The sequence below is a fragment of the Neurospora tetrasperma genome (genome assembly GCF_000213175.1).
Source record: "Neurospora tetrasperma FGSC 2508 unplaced genomic scaffold NEUTE1scaffold_81, whole genome shotgun sequence".
Lineage (NCBI taxonomy): Eukaryota > Fungi > Ascomycota > Sordariomycetes > Sordariales > Sordariaceae > Neurospora > Neurospora tetrasperma.
The window spans coordinates 8,760,771-8,783,746 of NW_009799179.1; the positions used below are offsets into that span (position 1 = coordinate 8,760,771).

General features: G+C 39.0%; 4 protein-coding genes across 4 annotated transcripts; 3 read left to right on the forward strand and 1 right to left on the reverse strand.

Annotated features, from left to right (window-relative positions):
- Window positions 1-954: 954 nt before the first annotated feature.
- Window positions 955-1,206, forward strand: NEUTE1DRAFT_55310 (uncharacterized protein; the record flags this gene model as incomplete). Its single annotated transcript, XM_009858835.1, has 1 exon — window positions 955-1,206. A coding segment is annotated over one exon (252 nt), but the record flags the coding sequence as incomplete, so codon positions are not given.
- Window positions 1,207-6,850: 5,644 nt separating this feature from the next.
- NEUTE1DRAFT_119226 (uncharacterized protein) lies at window positions 6,851-9,832 on the reverse strand (the record flags this gene model as incomplete). Its single annotated transcript, XM_009858836.1, has 4 exons — window positions 6,851-7,379; window positions 7,436-8,807; window positions 8,875-8,979; window positions 9,039-9,832. The coding sequence occupies 4 exons, from the start codon at window positions 9,606-9,608 to the stop codon at window positions 7,180-7,182; spliced, it is 2,247 nt and encodes a 748-aa protein (XP_009857138.1).
- Window positions 9,833-13,137: 3,305 nt separating this feature from the next.
- On the forward strand, window positions 13,138-14,087 carry NEUTE1DRAFT_150828 (uncharacterized protein; the record flags this gene model as incomplete). The annotated part of the gene is made up of 2 exons (XM_009858837.1): window positions 13,138-13,229; window positions 13,790-14,087. A coding segment is annotated over one exon (270 nt), but the record flags the coding sequence as incomplete, so codon positions are not given.
- Window positions 14,088-14,116: 29 nt separating this feature from the next.
- On the forward strand, window positions 14,117-14,590 carry NEUTE1DRAFT_119228 (uncharacterized protein; the record flags this gene model as incomplete). The annotated part of the gene is made up of 1 exon (XM_009858838.1): window positions 14,117-14,590. One exon carries the CDS (start codon window positions 14,206-14,208, stop codon window positions 14,395-14,397), a length of 192 nt encoding a protein of 63 aa, XP_009857140.1.
- Between the last annotated feature and the right edge of the window lie 8,386 nt (window positions 14,591-22,976).

Here is a 22,976-nt window from a genome sequence, read left to right on the forward strand (position 1 = left end):
TTAAAGTATTTAAAAAAGAAATTAAAAATCCTTTTCGCCGAATATTATATAATTAATAATAGAGTAATATTCCGAAATAGGCTAGTAGTACCTCCTAACAATAAGAAAGTCTAATTAGAATTAATTTATTATATTTATTTGTTAGTATAAAAGGGCTACCTCGGAAGAGATAAGATAGTAGTATTAATATATTAGTATTTCTAGCTAGGAATAGTCGTTATAATAAATATTTACTATAAGGCATATATTCTATATAGTAAAATTAAAGCTATTAGAATATTACTAGTAGGATTCCTTAAACCTCTATTAATCCTATATACCTTTTAGAAGGATATTTCTATTAACTATATTACCCTATTCCCAAAATTAAGGCAGGTAGGCAAAAGTATTGAATATTAATATATACCAGTTGTAGTAGATAGGCTAATAAAAATAAAATACTTTATTCTGATAGAGGAGCTATTAATAGAAAAATTAGTATAGAAGTTTATTAATTGGATTTATACCCTCTACAGCCTTTTAAATACTATTATATTTAATAAAGGCGTTTAATTCGTATTACTTTTCTAAAAATAATTATTATATTAATTGGGTATTAAATTAAAGTTCTTAACCCCCTACTATAAAGAAATAAATAATTAGACCGAAAGGATTAACGTTAAAATAGAATAATATTTGCAAATATTTATTAATTTGGCTTAAAACGATTGGGTAGATTAGTTACCCTTAATTAAATTTCAAAGAAATAATTTTAAGTTAGTATTAATAGGAGTTATACTGTTCTTCACCAATTATAGTTTTTACCTACGAATAAGTATAGAGCCAACTACGCTACTACCCCCAAACGTAATTAAGGCGTAGAAGAAGTAGATCTTTAGCGTAAACTAACTAATTAACCGGTTTAAGAAGGTTTAGAACTTTATTAAAATATCCTCTTTATAAATATAGGATTGCTATAAAGCGGCGGTAAATAAGAAACGTATAGACACTCCTAAATATAAAATTAGCGACGAAGTTATATTTAATATAGCTAACTATATAATAGGCCGACCGTATAATAAACTAGCACCCCGATTCGAAGGACCTTTCCGTATTATAAAGGCTAACTCGTATATAGTAGAATTAGTTTTACCTTGGAATATAGAAGTTACTTATATTATTAATATATCCCGCGTTAAGCCTTATATTGAAGGACTCCCCGGTTAAAGAAAATTAATAATAGACGTTAAAGCAAACGAAGATATAATTATTATTAGAATAAACAATTTCAAGGAGGATAGATGCTAGGAGTTTAAAGAATTACTAAGTTACCAAAAAATTGATAGCTCTTAGAAGTACTTAGTAAAATAGTCATATTACCTACTAGATTAGTAACCGGCCAAGAACTTTAACGGTTATTAAGAGTTAGTCTAGTAATTTTATAACGATTACCTAGAATTCGAACCTCTATACCCAAATTTTAGAAAAGGATAGAAAATATAGTAAAAGATAAAGACACTCTTAGAGGACGAAGCCCCCAGCACCGTCCCCGCCACAGCAGCTCCAGCGGCAAACAACCGGCAAGTGAGAAGAAGTACGAAACTAAATAATAAGTAAAAAAGCGGTAAAAAGAAAGAAATTCAATTCGACTTATTCCGCGCACCCTAATTGAATGCCTCTTAATATACCCTTTTTCAAAATAACCGTCAATAGCACCGAGAGATAATACATCTTACAACGGTCTTACATCTCCTATTCCCCCGAAACGGCCTACAATTATACTAGAAACCTATAGTAAATAAAATTAAAAGATGAGAAGGATCTAAGAGACGTTAATAGTATATATTTGAACGTTTATACGAAAAATAGTTACTAGTAGGGAATTGAATATACAAACTTTCGAATTTATACTAATAGCAGCTATAGGCATCCTACATAAACCGTTATACTATAGGCGTCCCTATAGTACCCCTAGTAGGGCTAGTAATAATAAGAATCGTTAAGGTTCTTTATATATAATAATTAGAACGTTCTAATGGATTATTAAGGGTAATAATAGCTCTTACGGTGGAAGGGTTAGATTTAGTAATATTTTGGTTAGTATTCTACTCTTAGGCGGGAATTAAAGCACCGGCGGGCGCTAAGCGGCTTTCCGTTTTAATAAAACTTTTTGCCGGCACTTAATTAGGCGCAACTACAGGAAGGCCGGGCGAGTTCTACCTTATTAATAATAAATATAATATTAGATTTTTCGAGCGGGAGCATTAGTTTAAGAGGGGGGTAGTATTACAAACATTACTACTATATTCCTATATATAAATAGAGGGTATTATACTATATTAATATAGTTAGTTATATAGCTGCCTAAGTATAGTATAGTAGTTACGTACATATATACTGTAGTCCGTATACTAGATCTATATACAAGCGTGCCCTATATAGTTCTTGTGCGCGTACAGAATTCTCTTCCTATTCCTCGCACAATAATTAAAGTCTTACCTTAGTGCTTGCTCGCGCCCCGTAACACTATAATTATAACCTCTATTAACTTTTATAAATAATTGTAAGTAAACTATTTTAATATTATTCTTACCCTAAAACTTATTAGAAGTATCCTTACCTTATATATAATATATATATAATACTTTATTTTACTAATAATACTATTAAAAGGAGCAACGTAGCTATACTTATAATTAATAAAGCCTAGGCGCTATATAATATAATTATACTTACCCCGGCGAGGCGTTATAAACCCGCTACCCCTTATAGCTGGGGCCGCCCCCCCTTACAAACGACACTTCTATATTGTGAATGTAAAGAAGAACGTTATACCCGTAAAGCCACCCGCAAATACAACTTTCGAACTAATAAAGCGGCCTTAATTAAGGCTAAGAATAATTTACTTACTATAGCCGTAAATTTCCTACTAGTAATACTATAATAATTATTTTTAATCTACTAATTATATATTTAATATATAGAATAAGGCTAATACCCTTATACTTCTTACTACAGACGGTGACTACTAACGCTATATTAAGTATAGTTTGAATTATACCTATATTATCCCTAATATTATATACGAACTATATAAGGTCGTGAACTATTATTAGTATATTTAGGCACTATTGTACCTAGTTAAAGCGTATAACGCTTAGGACGCTTTACCGTATACTAGCTATATTAAACGCTATAGAAAATAGTATATTATAAAAGCAATTGTTAAAAGTTTACTTACCCTAGTAGAGGAAGGTTATATTATTTCTTTAATATAAATTCGTTTATTTCTATTAATAACAATAGTAAATAAAATCCTAATTATATATAAATTATATATAGGGCTAATATTACTACCTTTTTTAAGACCGGTATAGTGCCTATTTCCGCTCCCGTCTTCCGCCGCCTCGAGGCTAAAGTTAAGAGGTTGAAGGAACGCATCGTACAATTTAATAATATAACGGTTAAAGTCGCTACCGCGACTAATAAGTTTAAGGATACTATTATATTAGACTCCAATAAGGAGTAAGTTTATATATACTAACTATATATCTAAATACATACTATAGAATATAAATAAAGGCTCTAGTAACGTATAGTTATATATATTATTAAATTAGTTTATATAGAAAATAATTTTAAAATGAAGTTTGGAATAGATGTAAGTATAGTAGATATATTAATAGCAAACTTCAATATAATACACCTACCTCTACCTTTAATAAATATAAAAAATATAATTTACTTTTATAAATTATATATATACCTATATATATATAGTTATATTATTATAATTGCTACTACTACTGACGAATTTGAGGATACGTTGGAGCTGAGAGTAAGTAGGTAAAGGTAGATAGATATATAATAGTTATATATCCGAGCTTTCGGCGGAGAATCTAATTGTAAGTAAATAGTATATCCGCATATATACTATATATACGAAGATATACAAAATAATATAGTAGTATATAAATTAGTAACTATTATTCAATTTTAATATTATCTTATTAAAAAATATAGAATAAGGGATTATTCGTAGTATAAATATTGTAAATCCTATTTATAATATTAAAGTGAAGTAAATAATAAAAGTGTTATAATTTTTAATTCGAAAATAAAAATAAATAACCGTTATACTTAGTTCTATAAATGTTTATATTATAAAATATATAAGATTAGAATATAATATAACTATAAACTTACTATTCTTATTTAGGATAAAGGTAAGGTAAATTGTTAATTTATTTACTAAATTCTATTTGTAAACTATTACTCCTTTCTTTATTTTCTTTTATATTTAAATTAATTTTTTCCTCGTTAACTTTTCCTATTTTATACGTATAGATTTCTATTATACCTAACTATTATAACCTTATATTATAAGTTAGAGGGTAAGTAATCGACGGTTGGTAGGGAAATAATTATACTATTTACATTAATATTCTTCCTCCTATAAATATTTTATACGCTTGTATTCTTCTACCTTACCTATAATTTAACTTCGATTTATACGTAGAACGAAATACGCGAATTACTTTATAAATATACCCAACTATAAATAAAATAATAAATTAACTATAGGGCTTAATATTAGCAAACGTTTATAAATAATTATATTTTACCCTTATAAATAGAATATATATTAATAGGGTATTATAATAGTATACGTAAACGTATTTTACGCTAATAACCTATACCCTACGTACGGATATTTCTATAGTCCGGTGGAGAACCCTAATCTAAGCTATATTCCGCCTATAAGAATTAAAAGTAAAGTTTATTCCTTTATACCTTTACTTATATTAAATATATATTAATACGTATTAAACTATAAAGGCGATTTAAAGGAGGAGGATACTTTTAATACCCCGAATCTAATATACTATATTATTTCTAAAGTCAATAATACTATTTATCCTATTATCGTCGGCTCCAACCGGTAATATAGATTTACTACTACGAATAACGTAATTTTCCAACCTACGGTATACTTTATATTAATTAGTAATTATATATATTCAATTATTTTTTTTATTAATATTTTTAAAGATACGCCAGCACTTTCGGAATATATATCCCGCGGTTGTAATTAAAATTAATAGAGCCCGTATTACCGATGTAGAAACGTTCGCCAGCCGTAAATATATACCTTTCTTTATATATTTTAATATATATTTCTTATATATTACTTTTATTAATTATAGTTCCATAATATATTAATTTAATATATTCTAACCTAGTAATAGCATTATAATAATTTTCACTACTTTCCTACTAATACTTAGGTTCTAAATAGAATTAGTAAGAAGTTGGAAGAATTTATTAGGCTTAACGGGCAATTTAAAAGTATTTATAATTAATTTTTTATTTATAAAATAAATTCCTCGCTATAATTACCTATCCCTACTATAACCTCTCTATATTTATATTATATTACTAATACTTTATACCTCTATTTATAGTTATATAAAGGAAAGGGATTAATTTAATATAAACTTCCTCCTATTCAATATAGTAACCCACTACCTACAATCTACTACAATTATATATAAATTAATAATTAAGAGGTAATATATTACTAATTTTCTCGTTTAACTACCTATTATTAAATAGTACCGTCCTAAGATAGTTATAAATTACCCTAATTTATATATATAATAAATATATATACTAACTTATTATAAAATTGCCTTTAGGTTATTAATAGTAATAAGGATAATAATATATATATAACCGGAAAGAATAATAGCGAACCTACTAGCGAGAATAGTAGTAAAGGTAATAAGAATAATAATAAGGAATATAACGAGGAAGAGTATAATAATAAGGAGGATAATAAGGAGAATAACGAGGAGGAGTATAAGGAGGATACTACTACCGCCCCTAAACTGCCCGCCGTTACTTCTAAACTATCCGCCGCCGCCTTTAAACTATCCGCCGCCGCCTTTAAACTACTTACCGCCGCCCCTAAACCGTCCGCCGCTGCCCCTAAGCCCCCTAGTACCCCGGGGCTTATTACCCCGAACCCGGTATATTATATTACTAATACTATTTATAATATAACCCTCCTACCCGGGATTCCGATTAATACTTCCGTAAATACGGGTCTTTTAATTATTACTACTCCGCGGCGCCCGAAAAACCGAATAAATATTCCCGTTAACGGTAAATAATATATAAAATATATATTAATAATATCTATATTTAAATTAACCTAAGTACTTATACCCTACAAACTATTAAATTTAATATTAAATGCCCTACCCCCTCTAATAATATTAACCCGTCGCCTACTAAGAAGTAGGACCTATATATAGGATATATAATATTTATATAATAATTATATAATAATTATATAATAATTATTAGAATATTAATATTGCATTTGACTATAAAATAGTCTTAATAGAAATTTTTATTATAGAAAAAAGAATAAGATTATAATGAATTATACTTTTAAACGCACCGAATTTCTTAGTACTAACTTAATATATTCGGTAGTTAAGTACTGTAGTTAGTAGTATAAATTTGAATTATTATATATTATATATATTATATACAATTGGTATCATATTATATAACTATTATATACAAATGTAACAGACGTATAGTTGTAATTTACATTTGTACACATAACAATCACAGAAATACAGTCGGTACTTTCGGCTTAAGGAAAGTGGAGTATATACGGACCAGTCTAATGCCCCTAATGACTATGCCTATAGAATGCCACTCGCGAACCCCGGATTTACCAAGCTGGCTGGGGACAGGCACAGGGACCGTTAGGTAGGGGGTTGACGTTTTTTGGTTCCACTATTAAGGCATTTTCACATGCTGAGGCCATGACCGTGGATCGGCCCCAGAAGACAACTGAAACTCTGCCTAATGGATGGGAAAAATGAGAACATACATAGACACTTTCTGAAGGATGAATCAGATATTATCTGTTGTAATTCCTATCGATTGCCCCTCTACTCACTCGTGTTTCCCTGAGGCATCCAATCGATCCCTATCCTTTTCTTAACAACACCTCATCCTTAGTTAGAATGGTGGTCAACTCGCCTGCTGCTTCGAGACAATCCGCTGTCATGCTACGTTAAAAGGTATCATTCAAGATCCGACATGAGAAGTTGAGAGAAAAAGAAAGAAAAAAACAAAAAGAACTGTCACCCCATCTACATTGATATAACTCCCCTTTTACCTGAACCTCGCGCGGCAGCGGCCCATGACCTCTCCTTGGCACACCAGCTCAGCGCTAAATTCGGAACCGTCCAAAGTGAGATAGATATCGAAATAGACACGGTAGAAGGTACCCTGTGGTGTATCCATCCGTTCAAAATCCTTCTCAAGGTTCTTGCGCGACAGATCCGACGTGAGCGTTACCACTTCCTTAATCCCTGTTTCGACATTGTCAGTTTTGATTCATGATCAAACAGTAGAAAGGATGACTCACTTGGATCTTTGGTATACTCCGGGCAGACATCATCGTCGCAGGCATACAGGATATCTTCGTACATGAGAGTAGCACCGGGTGCCACTTGACGGAAGAAGGAAACCTTGACCGGCTCGCCGATCTTGACCTTCTGTCCCTTCTGGACAAATATCTGTCGCGTGAACTTGCAGCGATCCTTGCCATCGAGTGAGGGAACACGGTACGCCTCAGGATGGTAACCCTCCTTGAAAGGTTGGAGGGTGGCCATGAGGTAGTGGCGACGAGCGACACGATGTGTGATAACTCTTTCAGTGATACCAGCCGTGACGGCACCCTTGACGATAGCAGCGACCGAGTCCATGGGGCGGACAACCTTGGACTGAAATTGCGGGGGAACGTGAAGCTTGATCTGCTGAAAGAGGTATTCCGACGCACCGAAACCACCAACGACAAGGATGTTCTGCAGTGTGCGATTTTGTGCTTGAATGGCAATGATCTGGTTTCTGACAAGCTCCAAGATACGGTTTACTACCGGCTCGAAGCATTGTAGAATCTCCTCGTTTGTGAACGTCATATAACCTTCTTCGATGCCTGCTTCAGGAAATTCAGCTTCGATACCAACGTCGACAGCCCACTTCTGACCGTTATTCCGGAAGTCGGCCTTGATTCGGTTTTCAAAGTCCATGATGCACTTGGCGTAGACGCGACCGGCAGTCTTGGATCCATCAGGTAGCTTCATCTTCCTGATCTTTGTCCGCAGAATGTTACTGAAGTTGCGGTTAAGGGCAGTCGAACCGCACGAGTCACCAGAGCCAGCGGTGCATTCTGCCACGGTGAACGGGTTCTCGTCCTCGACTTCATACGCGATCAAATCCACCGTTCCACCACCACAATCGACAATGAGAACCGCATCGTGTACCTTGAGGTTCAGAAGGCCCGTCTTGGAGCAGAAGAGAGCTGCGGCTTCGGGCTCACTGACCAGCGTAAGACGGTTGTCGTTCTCATCGCGGAGGAAGCCAGCCTGAATGGCAGCAGCTCGCGTCGCGGCCTTTCCAGCATCGTTCCAAATAGCAGGGACCGTAAGATAGTAGCGGATGTTCCTCTCTTCACGGTTGAAGACTTCACCCAGAGTCTTCAGGAGCGCGGCGCGCATGGCCTGGCGGAGCTTGAACAGATAGTCGGCCGCGACATCGATCTCTGACTTTCCAGGTGGAAGAGGCGGCAGGTTAATGGGATCGATATAGGTGTTGCCCGACAGCATAAGCTGGAGCTTGAACCACTCCACTTTTTGCACGCCAGGTTTTGGGTAACCAGTTGGTGCTAGGGCATCCGCAATGTCGGGGCCCCATCCAACAACCTTCTGATACTGGTCATAGTAGAGGACGGTGGGGATCTGCACGAGAGTATATTAGTTTTATGGTTCATGCGAATGGTACGCCAACAATGGGAGGTCACCGAACCTTTTGCTTTGTGTAAGAGCCTGCGCCGGGCCACTCTGTAATGATGTCCTCCTTGGCCTCATTGTTGGTTGCGAAAGCAAAAGCGACACCAGAGAAGGTGGTACCCTATGATGACTAGGTTAGCAAACGGCACGCGGAGACTAGTCTGGGTCTATAAGACTTACAAAGTCGATACCAACAATGAGCTGAGCCTTGCTACGGCTGTTGCCCTCCACCTCGGCAGCGGCGTTGCGATAGGGAGCAACGGGGCCGGTGGGCTGGGGCGGCGGAGGGTATCCTTGAGCACCAGCATATCCCGGCGGGCCTCCTTGTAGAGGAGGAGGACCACCTCCCATGACGGGCGGAGGATAGCCGGAGACAGGGGGAGCCCCAGTGTTGATGGGTGGGGGACCGCCGACCATTTGCGACGGCGGCGTGCGGGTCGGGCCTTGGTTCGTCAAAGGGCTGGTCCGGCCAACAGGACCGGGAGGGCCTGGCGGATAGTTTGCGGAGTAGCTGGGCGGCCGTGGTCCGGCGCCTGGATGATTCATTTGAGGGAGACTCTGCTGAGACGAGTTGGACGCAACGGAGGGCGCAGGACCCGGGCGGGCCTGGAAGAGCTGCGATAATTGAGGGGCTACTCCGGGGGGCGGGGTGGGCGACTGCTGCTGATGATCAGGATTCGGCTGTATGCTGGCGGTCGATTTGCGTTTGCCAAAACCAAAGCCTTTCAGGCGAGAGTTCATAGAACTCATAAGGGAGGACCGCCGAGGATATTAGGATTAGGAAGGAGAAAGGACACGAGGGAAGGAGAAAGACTGCAAGCAAGCAAGCAAGCAGGCAACCGAGGGGTGGGATGGATGGATGGATGGATGGACGGCCAGGCTTTAGCTAGGTCGAAGAGGCGCAAGCAGCAAAGTGCAAAGAATGGGACGGGACCGTACGGACAGGGACGGGAACGAGGACCGCAAAGCTGAATGGGCGACTGACGGAATGACTGGACGCGGGACTGGAGGGAGCAAGACCTGACTGCTGCGAGAGAGACAGAGGCAGACGGCGGCGAGCGGGCGTGAGAAATTAGGACACAAGAGGCAGGGTCGGGTATGAGGTTGCAGTGGCTTTGTGGATGGGGGGGGCTGCAACTGCGCTTGGCTCGTTGTTGGTGTTGGTGTTGTTGTTGTCTTCGGTTAAGTTGTCTAAGCCTGCCTGCGATTCCGTCTGGGCGACTAATCCGCACTCCTCCCGTGTTCGTGACTTTTGTAGTGTAGAGATATACAGCCAGGGATGACCCAGCGAATCTACAGGGCAGCCAAGTGACAAAGTCCTTCGCAACTAGTCTAACAGGCACAAAGCAGCGACCGACAACATGCAAATCGAAATGGTAGATTTACCTAGGTGGAGGTGACGATCAATTGAATGAGTCCTGGTGTCAAGGGAGGGTATGAGAACCAGTCAAAGAACTCCGCTGTTGGCTGCCGTGAGACGGAAGGACTTCAAAACACTGGGGTAGGACCTGCTGTGCCTGGAGCAGCGACTGTGGTCGTGGGTGCCCGCGCAGGTGGGAGCGGGATGTCCACGGCTGGCCGGGATCCCGGGCAATGCTGGACGACCTACCATAGCGGCGGCGGTGGGCTGGCGGGCAGTGGCAGGGCAGTCGGGCACCTCTCAGGGCAGCGACAAGAGTGGACGCAGACAGCCCAGCTGTGGGGTTTCGGATCCTTCCTCCAAACAAACCCGCAGTTGGGCGCTAGCAATGAACCAGGGATCTGGGTGGGAGTGTAAGGCTGAGCGCCCGCTAATGTACCTCTATACTAGAACAAATATCGAGATCACGAGCTGGCGCCAGTCACAGAGGAATCTTGATGTTGATTTTGTAGAGGGCTGTGAATTGAGAGATGCCTGGAGTGGACTGATGCCAACCAATGTCAACGGGTTCACACACCAAACACCTTGAGCAGATGAACTCCAAGGTGCAGGAGATGGACAATCAGATGTGCCATGACGATGAGCTGATGTTTGATAGAGGCCCAGGTCCATATAGTGTAGAAGATTTGACAGATGAAGCAAATCAATGGGTTGTTCTGAAGCTTCCCGTAACTCTCCGCCATTAGGACACTGGAATAACCCCAATCTGCTGTGTTACTGTCCGTACTGTGGACGCTCGAGTTGAAACAGCATCCATGTGGTGTGAAACGCGCGAAAATTCAGATAGTCGGAATACCAGTTGGGGTTTGCGATGAAAGAAATACATGGGACGAACTCGTACTCGTTGCTCTTCTCACAGTGCCACCCTCCCTCTAGACCTATGCACCTACCAATTTGATGCTCTGGTACCACCGTATGTCGGATGACAGCGGGGAAAGCTTGAGATGGAGGCCAGGATGAGGTAGCTGCTCTAGTCGAGTCTTGGGACACCAACACCGACGCTTATTCCAAACACCATTTACTAGACTTTCACTGGAAAGCAGAATGTACAATCGCACTTCGACTTTATTACGGTCGCTAACTCGTAGTGATCGAAAAACTGTGTCTTGGAGAGTGGGGCGAGTTGAGGCCGTTGCAGTGATGAGAGATGCTCGCTGCCAAGACCACCCGACGCCTGCACGCCTACCTAGTGGAAGATTACCTAGGTATGATAAGGTAACACGTGGAACGCCACTTTCCCTTTCGTGCACCCTTCAGGTTGTTCAACAAATCCCGTCTCCCTCTTGTTTGCTCATGAGCCTTTCATTCCCTCAGCCAGGAAGTGTCACGTCGACTGATTCTCAGGACATCTCCTTTGACTCGAGAAGAAACTTCATTGACAGTCACGAGCAACTCAAAGCTGAATGTCAAGGCGCGATCCCCTCCGCATCTGAGGATAACTTGTGGGTCAAGTTTTCCCCAGTCCCACGTCCGAAGTGTAGTGTAGTGTACACTACGCAGTATATGGCGTCACTTGGCTGTGCCTGACCTAGACCTGAAGTGGTCAAGCCTGGATAGGACTTCAGAAGAGTCTCGTAGGACTTTCGCTGTTGAAGCGGCTCTCAAGAGTTGCGAACAATTGATTTGCTGCCGGCGGTATTAAGGCAAACTGCCATCATGATGGCTGTGCCTAGCCTTGCTTTCCTCCTCCAAGTCTCACCAATAGGAGCTCTGGCAGTGCCCTCCACGACAGCTCCTGTGACTTCCTCTCGTCGCCTGCCAAACTCCTGCTCAATGCTCAGCCGCAACCCTGTCTGGTTGTGATGGAGCTGCCTGCCGGTTCAATGACATTCGTGGGTTGGTTCGAGAAGCAAAGGGACATCATCAACACCGTCTCGGCCGCGGGCTTCCGACGGATGTGATCCTTGCACTGTCGGGTTGGTTCGCGGGTGTCTATCGGTTGATCCAAGATGCGGAAGCGCCCCTCCCGCCATGTCATGTGTGGACATAAAGACTACCGAGAAACCAACGTGAGAAGAATACGGAGCGTTAACCTGCCCACAACCACCTTCATTCTTGATATGCTTGAGTGCTCTGTCACGTTTTCTCGAATCGTCTTTACTATATATGTAGCAAATGCTACTGACTCCAAGAGCAGCTCCGGCCGCCCAACTCTTCGACTACTGTTCATCGGATCCACGTGTTTCCAGCGCCCGCGCCGGCCGTCGGTCATGCCCCATAGGTATCAAACGTCCTTATCGAAAAGCCTCATTCCCGGAAGAAGCTCAATCTGGACGTCGTACCTTGGCTCGATGTCTCCGCTGCTCGAGTCTTACGACGATGAACCCGAATACGCCCTACAGAGGACCAGGTACAACTGTGCCTGATGACCTGAACTTTTCTTTGCCCACTCAAAACATGTTATCTTCACCTTCCGCAAGCGCGGGCTGGCGTGATTCCATATAAAGTTCAATCACAACCTGGCATCACCTACGGTGAACAATCAGCAACTCAAACACAACGAGAACGATATCTCGGTGGACTCGAGTCTTTCCATTCTCTAACTTTTGAGTTATCTATCGTAAGCGCTACCAGTGGGCGAAATGCGGGTGCCTAGAAATTGCCCTGGAATCGGCCCATGTCTGCCAGAATCGGGTTGGTGCTGACTACGACTCCAGTCATATTTAGTGAACCAAGACGGTGGAAGATTACACAACGACTCCTGATATAGTCAGCTTTCTACCCCTGGTGGCGCGTAGACGACGTGGATATGTAGCGCCCGGCGTATATGTGCAACGGTGCCAGATCCACCGAGAAGGCTGCTGGGTCGATTTTTTGAGTTCGCCGAAGGAGTATGCATCTGACCAACACCATCCTGATGCGACAAACTCGTCTACGTGCTGTTGACCGTGAATCTCGGAGACACAAAAATGCCGGATCGATCCTCCGCAGAAGCGTGTCCGACAATCATTGTACTTACCGGAGCGGCATCGGGGTGGATGGTCTATAAGTTGTGGGCAAACCGGCAGGTAACCGACAGTTTGGGGAAGACGCACCCCCCGGAGGTTGTTCCGGAAATGGCGACCTGAAGTATTACCTTTAACGACTTATACCGAGAAGTCGCCCATCGGCGTAACAGCCGTGTCCTACGGGCATCACCACTCACCTTCACCGTCACCAGCGCCGCCTGAATACCAACCGTTGTTCTACCCGTTAGCATATCTTCAACCGGGTTGATATAGGGACTCGCTGGAAATGTACGGCGGGTCGCAGATGGGCTATCCACCATCGCAGGCCGGACGTTCTACGGGGCCCCGCAAACAAGAGAAACGAGAGGATCTGCGGCATCAAACGGAACTTTTTTTTCTCATTCTATTCGCCGGCGAAGGCCTATTTCTCGATGGGATTGCGATAGGCGTAGGAGTGGGAGTTGGCGTTGGGACCAAGAGCGACAGCGACAGTGCCGGAGCGCAAGCAAACCTCACCTTCATTTACCCAACCATGGAGTTACCTGCACTGACAAAACTCCCAGGACCGCCTCATCAAGTACATCATCCACAATGACATTCGCAACGGCAACAGCAACCTCAACCACCCCAACAACACCCATCAACTGGCTAGGCGCTGGCGAGATAATGTATTCTACGAAGAATGGCGCTAGATTACACCATACGTGTGGAATCGATTATGTCGGCGACGGGGTCGCTCACAACTTGACGAACACGAAGACGACGCCCCTTGACGAGTGCATCAAGGAATGCTCGGCGATTAACAGGTGTATTGGAGGAAAGATGGAAAGTCTTTCAGGACGATGGGCGGGTGAAGTTTCGCTGACTGTGAAAAAAAAAGAAAAAAAAAAAAAAAGAAAAAGGCTTATACAAGTCACACTCTGCGGAGATGGCATACAGCTAGGCTGTCATGATTGAATAAAGAAATGGGCTGTATGGCATGAGCCCGAGAAGTGAAGACATGGACACTAAGCGCTCGGAAACGCTCATTCCTCACGCAAATTGTATATTAGCTGGGATGGAAGCCCCCGCGGCTCTAAACCAAAGTGGCTGTTTTATCAGGAACAGCCAGTTGAGGAGACACTTGGAAGAAGAGTTGATGAAAGATCATTGGGTGCTGATTGTGGTATAATATCGCAGGCCGCAAGCGCAGATGTTCAGCTATGGGAGGTTCTGTTTCAGCAAAACGTGTTGGGTAATGCAGGAAAAAGGGAACCGTAAGGCTTGGAGGACGATATACCACGAGGAAATATGGCTGGGGAAATTGAAGACAGTTGATGTATGGGAGGTAACACATGTGTCAATGCAAGAAAACATTTTAACCTATTTCATCTGTTACCTTGTCGATGGTTGCATGTCGAAGGGGGGACCGTAGACAGTTCCCAGAAGCCCTCGCAGTAATTCTAGGCTCTCGCCCATGGTACCCAAATGTGCTGCGACCGCCGTTATGTGTGATGTATCGCGTTCAACACTGAGTTCGTGCACCGAGTTCGACACGGTGATAACTGCCGAAAACAAAGGCCTGGACCGCCGCCGTCAGAGCGAGCTATCGGAGAAAGAAACCAATACAACCTCCGCATCACTACCCGACGGCGCCGTCACCATCGTCGGGTGTACCGGTGTAACAAGTCTCAGTGGAGTCAGTCCCCATCCGGCGTTCCACGCGTCGGGGTGAAATCTTCGACGGCGACCAGGTTGGTCGTCCTACCCTTGCCCCGCGCGGTGTGCGACTTTGTGGGAACTGAATTGAGTCGGTCCCCTCTCTCCTCCTTTCTTGGCTAGTTGGAGAAAGAAGTCTTCAAGGGTCCCTTCTGAGAGGTGACGTTTGTAACACATCTCGTCTTGATCTGCTACAGGACCAGAGCGGGTTCTTCAGTAAAGCTCTCCCGAGTTCCATCGTCGTGTGCTCATTCACCACTCTCACGTTTTTCCCCGAGTTTTTGTTCGCGGGGTAACTACAATTTGACCGAACTTCCCCAATTTCTGGGGGATGATTTGTTTGGGGGAGAGACCTGGAGACGTGGGAGGGCGCACCGCACATCACCCACATCTCTACTGTTGTCGGCCCGTATAGGCCATATTGTCGGATACTGGAGGTAACCGGGGTGCCAGCCCAGTACCTTACGTAAGCTAGCATCCCTGGCCACCTTCTGGATACTAGATTTTCTGTATAAGGGATTAGCCCACATCAGAGCTCTATATAATATACAGTCTGCACCCTCTACTGAATTAATACCCCTGCTCGTGCTCGTATTCTATAATTAAGAGTCTTATACACAATAATCACCGTTTGAAGTAATCCAGGCAAATACAGTACAATAATTCCCTACCAAAGTAAATAAATATTACTAACGTAAATAATACGACGTGATAATGTCTATCGATCTTAAGACTACTAGCGAGGTTATTCTTAATAAATTCGAAGATTAGTATCTCTAGAAGAAGGGATTTAAAGATAAGGTTTTTAATAAAGAGCTTTAGTCTTTTATTAACCAGGATTTCGAAAAGCGAATCCCCTAGCCTAATATTCCTATTAAGCCGTTAATTACTAATTTCTAAGAACCGGTTATCCCTAAGGATATTTAAGTTTAATAATAGATCTTCAATATTACATAGGTAAACAACGGCCCCCCGGCTATTAATACCCAGTTATCTCAAATTACCCGGTCGACTACAATTCTAATTCGGACCCTAACGTCTACCTTAATTTAAATTCCCTCCGGTCCGCCCGTAAAGGTTTCTTTTACTATTAAGCGCCTAGGGTTTACGTCTAAGTCCGACTTCCGCGATTATAAAACTACTTTAGCTGATTATTACTACAAAAAGAAAGATTAGAATAAATTTATTACTAACGTTAATAATATTAAATATTAGATAAAGAAATATATTATTAAAAAGCTTTATTTAACCTACTTCCTAAAAACCGAGACTATTACTATTTAGTACGATAAGCTCCGCGCGTTAATTAACTATAACCCTATAAAAATTAAAAATAATACCTATATTAAATATTAAGAGAAGGTCCGTTTTACTCGCACCTTAAAGAGTTAGACTACCTAGTCTAAAGAGTAGGAGGGGGTTATAATTATTAGTTAATACTATAATATCAATGAATATATTAATTTAAAGAATTAGTATTAAAACTTCCTCTATACTATAAGTAAATTCTCCGGGTTCCTACTTACTACTTAAACTATAGTATATCGCTAAATTAAAGATAATAAACTTTATACTTTTATAAATATAGTCCGGGAGTTTAAATAAACGGTCCTTAAAGTGTTTCTATTAAATAAGGGTCGCTCCTCAATCTATAAGGGTAGTACGTTCGGGGTAGTAACTATATATACTAAATCTAGTAGGAACGCTCCTAGTAACCTCCGGGATAATAGAAGTAAAAGGCCGGCCGGTAATTATTAAAATTATTAAGATTGCAATAAACGGTCCAAGAGGGCGTGCCCTACTTATAAATATATAGGTTATAAATTTAAATATTGCTAGTATATTATTTTAGTAAACTAACCAGATAACTTTAAAAAAAATTAATATATATATAAGTAAATTAATAAGAATTGCTAGAGAGATTCTAAGTTTATAAATAGGATTAAAAAGCTATTGAAAGATATTAAGATTAACGAATCTAATTAAAATAATATCAGTAACTTCTAATTTAATAGCCGGCGAACTAGTAATATATATTACAAAGTGAATTTTTTAGTATTAAAACCCTATAAAGATAGATTAAAGTACTTATTAAAGGATTTAGTAATTTTTAATTTAAGTATAATAATTTATATTTTTAATAAGGCCGGTCGGTTTAAAAGTCTTAAACCTACGAGAGAGGGAGACTACATTTAGGCAGGAGATACGTTTATTATAATTGAAGGATATAGTTTAATCTATTTAGTATTAAGCAATAACGAGGGTTACTCTATTAGTTTTAAACTTAATAACGTTATACTTATATTCGGAATAGTATATAATTTAGTATTTCTAAGAAGGTTATTAGAAAAGGGATTGTATTAGGATTAGTCTTTTAATTTAGAGTACCGTCGCTTCCGTTCAAATAATAATTATTTATATTATCTCTCTTTAAAGTTCAATTAATTTATATTAGAATATATACCCTTCGAAACGTATATTAATTAGTCCTCTTTTTACGTATAATTTTACTAATTTACTAGTAAGATCGTTAGGAAGTTTTAAGAGGGTAATACCTTATACTAATACCTTCGCCTTAATTACCCGGGATTAGAAACTTTAACTTAATTAATAAATAAAGAATATAAAGTATATTTAAAGGGCCCTAATCTCATTTATTATAATTCCTATACAATAATTAAAATAAAGCGCTAAATATATAGAAAAGTCCGTAATACACTAGAAAGTCCTAACTTTTATCTTACTATTAGTTTCTTTAATTATTCCCTAATTAAAGTATTTAATAGAAGTATAGTATTAAATTTAATAATCATTATAAATCGTTAATTTAAGAAGGTATAATTATATTATCTATTAAATTAAATAGCGGACTCGATTATTGCTATACTAATATTATTATTCAACGGTTTTAAACTTTATTACTAAATCCGACTAAGGGTAATTGAATATAATAATAAAATAATTATAAATAAACCTTATATCGCTACCTTCTTAATTAAATATAGTACGGTTCTCGAGCCCTCGGCTCTATATATTTAGGTATAGAATAGTAGTATTGAACGTTCGGGGGGTATAATTAGGGAGAAGTCGGCGGTAATGAGAGAATTAGTAAATTTATTATAAAAATTCTAGAGAGAGATAATAATAATAGTAGTATACCTATTAAATTTAATTCTATAATAGGAATTCAATTAGAAGTCCCTAAAAGAGCGCTTTACTATATATATAGTTAATTATAACGGCGGTTAATAAAGATTAGTATTACAATTATCCTACTTTAAAATTTATAATTATAAAGCATTCGTACTTATAATTAATATCTTACGCGGTTAAAAGCGGATCTAGAAATTCAAATAATATATTTAGGTAGGGTATTTAGTTAGTGACTAGTTTAGTAATATTTATTATATTTAGAATCCGTATATAAATTAGGTTATTATAACGAGAAATATAGTTTTTAATAAAGATAAAGTTTTTATAAATATAATCGAAGAATTCTATAATACCCTTAATATCTTCTTTAAAAAGTTGGCTGAATAATTAAATAATATTTATTAATTAGAATTTAATATATCCGACCTATTACTAATTAGAAGTACTAAAGTAGAGGATAAGGAGGCCGATCCGGTCGTTAAATCCCTATCCGCCGCTAATAGTACTACAATTTCCGAACCGACCGAATTTATATATATATAAGAGGAAGAATAATATTAAGAGGGTACTAGAGCTCTAATACTAGAATTATAATTATAAAACGATTAGTAAGTAATAATAATAAATAAAGAGGAGATAGGGTATCTTACTCTCCTAGAAAGTCTAATATTATTTTTTATTAATAGTTTTAGTACGTTGCGCCCTTAATAGAACTAATTAATATATAATAAGTATCTCTATTAGGTTAGATTCTTCTTAATTATTTTAAATAAAATAAATATTAGGTTATATAATAGGCGGCTTATCAATAAAGAAACTTTCGACCAATTAAAATATATAATTATTAGTAAAAAGGAGGAAGGAGAGAAGTTCTTCAATAATTCGAAATTAATTAGAAATATTATAGATTATTATAACGACCTTAATACTTTAATTAATCTCTACCGACGAAAATTCCTTCCTCCCTCTCGGGTTTATAAAGACTTTAATTACTATCCATTTAGTAATCTCTTCTATAAAGTAGAACGAAAGTATATAAAAGATTATAAGGAAAAGAAATCGTAGGTATAGGTTAATAAGGATAAGTAGTATACTAATAAAATTATTGAATTATTCAGTTTAATATAGGTATATATATATAAATTTAATATAAAAGGATATTACTTTAAATATAAAGCTCGTTTAATAGTTCAAAGAAATTAATAATTATACGATAATATATAAAAAATATATACTACTACTCTCGTAATCCGATTATTTAAAATTATAATAACTATTACCGCCTATTTTAATTTCGAATTTAAATAGTACAATATAGTTAATACCTTCGTTAATATAATATTAAACGAAATTATTTATATAAAGCTACTATATAGTTCGGAATATAAGAATAAAGTATTAAAATTACTATATATACTATACGGATTATAGCGCTCTCTATTATTTTAGTAAAAAGAATTTACTAAAACTCTCGTAAAGGCTAGCTTTACTCCTATTTCTATAGAACTATATATACTAATTAAAGAGAATATAGTTATTTTCTTCTACATCGATAATATTATCCTTGCTTATAAATTAGAATATTTACTATTAATAGAGGGAATAAATATTATTCTTAAGCGATACTACTAATTAATTAGGGGTTAAAATATTTAATAGTTCTTAAATATTAAAGTTATTTAAAATTGCCCGTAGCGCTTACTCTAATTATCCTAATAAAAATATATTTTTAAAATAACTAAAGGAGTTAAATAAAGAAAGAAACCCTCCAATATTTTTATAATAGTTAAAGAGTTTACTTTCTAAATTTAATCCTCTACTTAATATACAATTAAATTATATTAATAGGCAATTAGTATAATTCTATATTTCTCTATTATTATTAGACCCGATATTACTTTTATACTATCCTAATTAATTCGCTTCCTAATTAACCCCAAACTAATTTATTATTCGATAATTAAATGAATAAAGGCGTACCTTCATAGTACTAATTATTATACCCTCCAATTAGGAGGAGGTAATAAATTTAAAGTCTATACTAACGTATTATTTACTAATAATATTAATAATCGAAGAAGTTCCTAAGGGTTTACAATATAATTATTTAATAGTATAATCGATTAGCGTATTAATAAATAAAATACTATTATTACTTTAATAATTAAAGTAGAATTATTATCCTTCGCTTAAGGAGTAAAGGAGGGCATATAAGTAAAGAGGCTTTTTAATACGCTTATTCTCTAATTAAAAATCGAAATTATTCCCTTCAGTTATAATAATAAATAAATAATACGCCTTATTACTAAGGAGAACTCTAAGCTCCAAACCAAATTTAAGTATATCGATATTTACAATTACTAATTTAGAGAGGCTTAATAGTATAGTATTATTAATATACACTACATCCCTACTAGTAAGATAATCGCTAATAGATTTACTAAGGCGCTTAATACGTATAAATATTAAGAATTTATAAAATAATTCAATATAATAAATATTAGAAAGAAATAAGGAGAGAGGAAGAAACTAGTAATAATAGAAGCGAACTATTTAATTATAGTCGACGAAAAGGATTAATTAGAGAGAGTGATTGAAGGATAAAAATATAAGTTAGGATTATTATAGGTATAAATTGCCTTCCTATACTATATAGCTAAAATAATTTCCAAAAATTAAGAGGTACTAGCGTAGTAATTCAATTGTATAAGGAGGAAAAAAGTAAAAAGATTAGTCCCGGCAGGATTCGAACCTACGACCTTCGGGTATATTATTTAAGAATAATCTACTAACTATATTAATAAGTATATTTAAAAGATAGTAGGCGGACAATTAAGAATAATACCCCAATATTCTAATTACTAAACTACGGGACTAGGTAGTTTTATTATTAAAAAGGGTACCGTTAACCTTCCCTATTAATAGAGAAATAATAGTAGACGATACTTTTAAAAGTAATTACTAGAAAAGGGATAGGAAGGGTGTAAAATCTATAAATAACTTTAAAAACGATAGCCTCCCTAGATTCTAATTTAATTGGGGGGGTGTATCGAATACTAGAGGTAACCGGGGTGCCAGCCCAGTACCTTACGTAAGCTAGCATCCCTAGCCACCTTCTAAATACTAGATTTTCTGTGTGAGGGATTAACCCACATCAGAGCTCTACACAATATATAGTCTACACCCTCTACTAAATCAATACCCCTGCTCGTGCTCGTATTCTACACATATCCACACGGGGAAGCACACGCTGGGAGCGACAGAGACCAGGTACCCCTTGGGCCATATCTCTACGTAGGTGCCATCGAAACCCAGAGAATCTCCACATCTATATCAAGGCATCGCGTCGCTCGCTGTCAGTGTCACCGAACCCGCCGTGCTTGGATCGTCCGGCATTCCGCTCCTTTTTGTTGTTGTGAACTCGCCCGGACACGGAGCGTGTGTGCAAATACGGGACGGACCCGGTCGAGAGGTTTGAACTTCCGAAGCGGTGAGCATCCCGGCTGCGTATTGGCACGGCTTTGCAACTCGTTCTTTATTTTCCCGGTTCTTTCAACTTGTCCGCCAGCCATCTGGGACCGTGGCAGACGGTTGCGGTGAAGTCTATCTCGGTGCCCAAAGCCAGCGCTTAGTACCTTGTCGCAACACTCGGCCGCCCCAGTTCGTGTTCGAGACCCCGAGTACGTACGGTACTATCGCGAAATTTCAAAGTTAGGGCTACAGTACTCCGAAGAAAGGAACAACTAACGACAAGACCTACACTACTTGGGAAGGCGTCACCGGAAGGCCACATCGGGGAGCCTAGTACTGCAAAAATCAGACGCATCACCAAAACTCCTTTGTCAAAGAACGGCCAAGCCACGGGACCGTTTAGACCTTGAAAAGACCCAATTGGAACGTTGGAATATTCGAGGCTTTAGGTCTAGGAGGCTTTTCAATAATCAGCTGCTGCTCACCCAGGACACCCTATCTCGTGCTATGACATCGGTCCTACCCTGAACCTGCAGAGTGGCATCAGCACATGCAAACTGGGCAGCAAAATCTACACCTACCTTCTCTACGACGTCAACAGCCTCGCCAGTGTAAGTGATCCCTGACCCCTTGACTTTTCTAAGGTTTTGTTCTGCGGCTCAGCTAGGCCTGAGCTCGTGAGAACCTCATGTTTTGGCCAGGGACTTTCAAGTGGCGGTGCGTCACTGCATCCTCGCATCCCCAATCGTGCCGATTTGTCCAGGAACATTAACATCGATTGCTAGGAAGAGGTTGTTCTTTGAATCTTCGAACCCAGAAACGGGTCTTCTTTCATGACCTCATTGGATCAGTGCCACCCAGATCCGGGCCGTTTCAACCAGGTCCACGGCCCTGAAGACGCAAAATAACCCCGCAAGCGATCCTCTCGGGCCTATCACACAAGGCGCCCTGAGCTGACCTGCCCCGCATCAACGACCATGATTTCCCGCATCCGAGAGGTACCTCTACCTCTACCTATGCAAGCCGACGATGCGTCGTCCGCAAGCTTCACAGGCGGCGCCGTGCGGGATATGCCCGGTGTAACAAGGCGGCGGCGCTCTGTAAATTCTAGCACGGCGCCTGACCCCGCGGCGGCACACAAAGCTGGTGTCCAGGCTCGTGGCTCTGCTGACGACTCACGTTATCATCACGGGCCGTCCAGAGTTGAAAGCAGCCTAGACTATTGCACAGAGGCAAGCAACCCCAACAGCTCCAAATCACGCAGCAAAGAAAAAGAGGCCCGAAAGAGGCAGACGGGTGCCGGTGCCGATATTCCCTCCAGCCCAGGCAGCCGTCCCTCGCCTAGAGCTGCCGTCTTCACTCGCTTTCGTTCCACCGGGCCAAGTGCAGTTAGCAAATCGCAAGCGAAACGCGAATGGTCCCAGAGTT